This window comes from Pyxicephalus adspersus, chromosome 1 (genome assembly GCF_032062135.1).
Source record: "Pyxicephalus adspersus chromosome 1, UCB_Pads_2.0, whole genome shotgun sequence".
NCBI classification, from domain to species: domain Eukaryota; kingdom Metazoa; phylum Chordata; class Amphibia; order Anura; family Pyxicephalidae; genus Pyxicephalus; species Pyxicephalus adspersus.
This window is the reverse complement of record NC_092858.1, coordinates 62,013,654-62,020,175: the sequence shown is the minus strand read 5'-3', so window position 1 is coordinate 62,020,175 and position 6,522 is coordinate 62,013,654. Positions and strand designations below refer to the sequence as shown.

Genomic DNA, 6,522 nt, shown 5'->3' with positions numbered 1-6,522 from the left:
GATTTCCTAAATCTTCTTCCAAAACAGCACATTAGTGAGGAGAGGATTAGTGGGAACTTGTTGGATTAGGGAGGGAGAAAAACAATCATACAATGTAACTAATAGCAAAGACCCTTTTCCTGACAATAAAAAAAATAAAAGACAAGGAAACAAGCATGGATAAGGGCCCCACTTATCAAGTAAGGTAAGGCTAAGGGGTGGGGGACTACTGTAGAAAATTCTGAGCTGAACCTCCTTACAACAAAATTCCAAGAAATTCCAATAAATGAGTAGTTTGATAGAAGGACTTTAACCCCCCTAGCGTTCTAATTCTGTCAGTTTTTTTTATGCAAAAAGTGATCCTATTTTTTTTGCATAGAAATTTTTGTTTATATTGTGGGCCTGTAATTCTTAGGATTAACTCCCGGGTATGATAATTTTATTTATTATATTAAAATTATAAAATATAATATAATACATAATTATAAATAATAATTTAAAAAAATAATGACATAATAGACAACAATGTAATCTTAAAATAAAATACGAAATTAAAAATGTATTTTTATTTTTATTTCATGTTGTGTGGTGTTTTTGCACTGTAAAAACCATTTAAAAGCAGATTACATTGTAATCTGCTTTTAAATTTCCCTCCTAGACACCCCCCCCCAATACATCACCACTCACATCACCCGGAAGATGACTCATCCTCCCAGGGTGATGTGAGTGGGGATTTCCCGTCTGTCTCACACAGACCCTGGAGCTGCTCTGCGAGGTGGGTGGTCACCCCCGGAATTTGCTATTGCTGCTGGCATCTGCAGTGAGATGTGAAGCACAATGCAGAAGTCCTGCATTGTGCTTTGCATCTCAATGTTGATGCGAGCAGCGGCGTGGCCGGGACCCGGGTGGTATTTAAAAGCAGATTACTCAGTAATCTGCTTTTAAATTTCCCGCCCGGCCACGTCCCCCGGCGGAGCGGTGTTCCAGCTTCACAAGAGGACCCTCTGATCGCCGCTGGAGCGTGGGGAAAAGGTAAGGGGGGCTCTTAAAGTTACCCCGAGTGTGACTCGGGGTTACCGCTTTTTGCATTTAAAAGCCACTCCGAGTCACACTCGGGATTACCACTAGGGAGGTTAAAGTGTTTTAGGCAATGTGTTTCCTATACCTGTTGGAGGAAGTGCTGATCATTCTTATATGTGGACCTGGAAGACGATTTGGGGTAAAAACCCTCATTCACTTAAGACTCCTATTTCCACAGTAATCTTGTAAGTTATAACTACTCAGTCACAAGAATTTCTAAATGGAGCATTAAGACTGAATAATGCACAGTTGGTCTGTTAGGCTGGAATAAAAGAGCCAGCTTTGAAATACAATCAAGATATATACAGTTACAAATTATTATTATTATTCTTACCTGGATACAGTTTTTCCAGTTTTCCTTTGTGGGCTTCTCTTCTACTAGCTTTGTTGCAGCTTTAATTCCACGCCCATATAATTTATTCGCTAATGCATGCTTATAGACAAATGGTAAAACCTTAAAAGGACATAAAGAAAAAAAAAATCAAAGACCAAATCTTATGATCAACAAATCTGCAATGCATAACATTTACATAAAATAACAAAGACCAATAGTTTCCAAAATTACATTTAAACAATAAAATTGCAGTGAAAATGCAATGATTTCTTTTTTTATTTTAAATGAGGAAGGGTTATAACCTCTGCCAGCTTTTTACTGTTGTCAAGTTCCTGAAAGGGAGATGTCCAAATGATATCCATTATTATGATGCAAAGAAGAAGAGAAATGTTTTCATCCAGTAGGGACACAGACAGCAATTAAAACTTGCCAGAGGCTGTTAACATTCCTGATAACTGTTAACTGATAACTGTTAGTTACTTGTCCAGGTAAACCAAGTAAGGTTGGTTATGGGTAACAAAGAGCTGGTTATTTACGCTACACATCATGAAACTGGAAAAAGCCATGGGAAGAAGATCAAAATGAGAGGAGGTCCTGATAAGAAAATGAGGAAGGCCACTGACCGACATCGCCTATAGGACCCCAACACTAATTACCAATGCAGGCTGAACCTTAGGACATAGTGCAACACAGCAAAACTAGGCAAGTAAAAAACACAAGCTTGAATAGCAAAAAAGGTCCCTTCGTAAGGTGCTGAAACTACAGAAAACACTGGACAAGAGAGTTTTGTTCACTTAAGTCAGAGTATGAGGATTCTTATATTGAAAACAGCTTCCAGTGATGAAAAAAATTTACCTTCCAGGCGAGAAAAAAAAAAAGAGCAAGGTGAAAACAATAATCACATCTCTATATTTAGAGATCTAGGAGATAATACAACTCCCGACCAACACCCTGAAAAAGCAGGTAGAGTCAGATTTCCAGGAAGATATCTCAGCTGGTCAGAAGGAACCACTAAGGGTAGATATTCTCCTCCTATCTAACAGAATATATGTCTGAAAGGTATGAAGATCTTAATGAAAAATAGGAAACCTCTGCTAGGCAGGTAACAAGTAAAAGGATCAAACATGGTCAAGCCAAGTAATCCCCAGGTAGTAAAACCTCCAGGAACATCACAGGGCATTTATACTTGCAATTTTTCTTAATGGTATTGCCCCATACAACATGGGGCAATACCATTACCCCATTACCCCATTACCCCATGGTTTTCTTAATGGTATTGCCCCATACAACCCTGTGACTGCCACATGCCTCCCTGAGTAAGCATCCAGACAGCACCTATGTGCATAAGACTTAAGCTATATTTAGGTACATACACTCACAATCCACCTTATTAGGTACTCTAATTCAAGTGCATGTTAACACAAACATCTAAATTAGCACATATCAGCTTAGTTCAATGGAGCATCAGAATAAGCAAGAGAGGTGATTTAAGTGAATTTGGATGTGGAACGATTCTTGGTGCTAGACTGGCTGGTCAGAAAATGCTGCAATATTCACATACAATCATTGCAAGGTTTCCAGAGAAAGTCGCAAAGAATATTCAGCCAGCAACAGTTCTCTGGGGGGAAAATGCCTGGTTTATGGCAGAGGAAAATGATTACAGTGTGGGGAAAACTTTCATTGCACAATTTGGGCTTCCACGTACCAAAGGAACATTGTTTAAAAGCCACATTACAATATTTCACAAGAACTAACGTACGTCTGGATGCCTTTAGGTTTTCCATGGATTTATAATAAGAATGTGGTAAACAAATAACACTAGTTATATATAACATTTACCACATATATGAGCCAACAACAAATAAAATGGACTACTCACTTTCCAGTAATTACTTATGAAACCACCTTGCTTTCCATGGCAATGTTTATTGGTCTTCACATGCAACCCCCCCCCAAAAAAAAAAATTACCTTTGAGTCATATATATCGATCCATTTTGTAATTTCCCAGTAAGTATCATTTAAAGCCTCTAAGGTGGCCTCTTGATCATCTTCTCTCCCATCTACTTCACATAGAGCAGCACCATCTTTGGACTGGAGGTGAAGCACCTTGTCTGCCAAGCCACATCCTTTTCGACATAAAGCATCAATCAGCGTGCTCTTATGCTTCTCCATGTCACTGTGAGCAGATATAAAAAAAAGTTAATTCATCAAGTAGCACAAGTACACTACAACTGTACAAGTTATCAATGTCCAAACTCGAAGAAGCATACCAAATATTAGTTATAAGGAAGAGGGGCTCATCCATAAAATTATTACTGCTAATTTGGCAGGTGGGAAACTTTTTGTTGTGTGTTATTTTGATAGCAAGCACAAATAATATGACATAATCCATTCTTAAGTCTGTAAACCAGACTACTTTTCTTTTTACTGGTTTTTCATGTATTGCTGTGAAATATTGAAGTATACACCAGACTGACCTTCTGCAGTAACAGTATGGCTTATCGAAGTAATCTTAGCCTATCTTTAAAAATGCAACCTAAAGGTCTAACAGACCAGAAAGCAATATAAATTACCATAAGAACTGTGATCTGTACATAAATGTCTCGAAAAGGGTCAAAAAAGAAAATATTTACTGGTTAGGTACTTTTTTATAGTAGCTGCATCAGGTCTTGGATCGGACTTCATGGCAAAAAACAAGGCGAGTGCTGTCTGATCAATTCTAGAAATTACTTCTTCAGCAGCTGCAATTATTTCATTTATCAGCTTGATTCTTTCCTGAGAAAAAAGACAACTTTTAGAAACAGGTAAAACTCATCACTAACCTTAAAATATTTACTGATTAAACAACAGGGCTAAGTTTACACTTTTTTACACAAAGGTACTGGTAATTCATTGCCATTAAGTTAGTAAGCTACAAAATTAGACTATTTAGGTGGGTTTAATTCCTAACCACAACCCCTACATCCTTAAATGTTTTCATAACTCTTATTTGTTTTCCTAAAATTCCCATCTGTCTCTTCACATAATATGTTGCTAGCAGGTAGTAGCTGAAGGGAATACCTGGAGAATGTCACTTCCACCACCAACCACCAACACACATTACTGCCACACATGCAGTAAATTGTGACATACTGGTAACATCTGTAAACATAGTCACACATTCATTCATAAAAAAATTAAGCCTTTCATTTAATATTACCATTTTATTATATCGACAAAAATCAATGTTACCTTTTCAGAATCCAGTTGCTGAAGCCTTGCAACATACAGAGGAAGGTGGTTTGGAAAAGCTTCCTTCAATTCACTAAAGATATCATTGCTTTCAAGCCTAAAAAATATCAAATTTTAAATCACAAAAACTGCAGTAACAAAATCATAACACAAATAGTACTGCTCCCATTAACACCTCCGGTACCATCTACCTGTTCTTTTCTAATGCAACACTTTTCTGCTTTCTTCACATGGGAAAAATTGGACTGTCACACTGTCTGTAAGAAATCTAAAACTAGAATATTTATCTTTGTATAAAACTAGAGCAATTGAGTTTCAGGGACCTTTAAATGCCCCATCATAAGGACTGATGAAGCAGACAACTGAAAGTTGAATGGATTGAGTTGGTTTAAAATAAAAATAAATATTCTGGTTTTGGATCTTTTGAACAGTGCTGATGTTTAAGGGCATTTGAAGGCCCTCAAAACACACTGGTTTAAATAATAAAATTATTCAGGGTTGGGGTTCTGTGTAACACTCCATTCTTTTCCCATTTGTTATTTACTCAAAGTACACCTTTGTGCACTTACAATGTATCTGGAGATGACACAAATATTACACTTTTTCATAGACTTTCCTAAAAAGGGATACAAAATGGTGTGTTGAATGTTCAAATCTATAAAAACACAAAACTTCAATATTAAACACTCAGCAAAGTGTTCACGTTTACAGCAGGGCTGTTTGTTAAACTTGAAAGAGGGAATTTTAAGAAACACGTTAAGTTCAACAATGTTCTGATTACTAGGCAGGATTATGTCATATAGGAAAGTAACTTAGTGGAGACAGGATTGCAATAATAATTATTCAAGTGCCAATCTCTTGCAAGCTTTTTTTAACAACCAATGTGGACACCAACATATGAACATAACTGGACATACTTTGACATCCATTGAATCTTCAAATCCCTGAGGGCTTCTGCAAATTCTTCTTTTACATCCTTCTCCTTTTCGGATTCTTTCTCTTTCTCTTTGCTGCCATTCTTAGGTTTTGTTGATGCTGGTATCAAATGATAATGAACTGAAATCACATCCTGTATGGAGAGAAAGAAAACTGTTAATACTTTTTAAATTAAAAACAGCTAAATACCACGAGTAAAAAAGATTAGATAAAATAATAATAATAATAATAATAATAATAATAAGACTGGTTTATCTTCATGGTAATGTTACAACTGTAAACTGAGAAAATATTACCTCTGATACTAGTTAAAAGCTGGCCAGAACTAGCATAAGCTAAACTAGAACGTAAGGTAGGGCACCTTAAAGGTTACAAATCAGGGGTTTAATGTCTAGGCACAGAGGTATGCTTACAGGAAGGGAGCACAAACACAATACTGTTTCAATGGGCGGCTGCTCTATTATTTCCCAAATACATGAACAGGGTAGGTCCTGGACCAAGATGTATTATTTTTACCTGGCCTGGCTGTGCTATCTGGCAGCAATACCTGCATTATAATGGTAAAGCAGAATTACAAATCCTCTCCTATATAAACAGTTACCATTATATGTATCCCAGTATATGTTCTGTCTGGAAATGTTTATTGATAGCTAGCTATAAAAATAATATACAGATAAAAGCAACTAATGCCATGTTTCTGTAAAGAACAAGCCCAGCAACCTGCCTTCTACCACCTGAGACTTTCTATTGTTATTTGTTTTGAGTTCTGGATAGAGTAAGGGTTAAAACCAGTTATTTTCCTGGCTGTGCCCTATGGGGAGGACCCATTAAATATCTTTAATATAAAAAATTAATATAGATTTGTATAACACTTCAGCTACCTATACCTTGATGCCCTGATCACCGATAAGTACTTTTTACTGATGTTTACACATTTTTTTCATAAATTACCCAGCTTGTG

General features: G+C 36.6%; 1 protein-coding gene across 3 annotated transcripts in view; it reads right to left on the bottom strand.

Moving 5' to 3' along the window:
- Window positions 1-6,522, bottom strand: part of TPP2 (tripeptidyl peptidase 2) — a 35,293-nt gene that overhangs the window by 1,613 nt on the left and 27,158 nt on the right. For 2 of the 3 annotated variants that reach the window (XM_072411692.1, XM_072411701.1), the window contains 5 exons: window positions 5,543-5,694; window positions 4,626-4,722; window positions 4,039-4,169; window positions 3,363-3,570; window positions 1,394-1,513 (listed from right to left, as the gene is read on the bottom strand). In XM_072411692.1, coding sequence (XP_072267793.1) covers window positions 1,394-1,513; window positions 3,363-3,570; window positions 4,039-4,169; window positions 4,626-4,722; window positions 5,543-5,694 — 708 coding nt within the window. Of the gene's footprint in view, window positions 1-1,393; window positions 1,514-3,362; window positions 3,571-4,027; window positions 4,170-4,625; window positions 4,723-5,542; window positions 5,695-6,522 lie in introns of those variants that run through there. The other variant, XM_072411712.1, reaches the window with a different exon arrangement.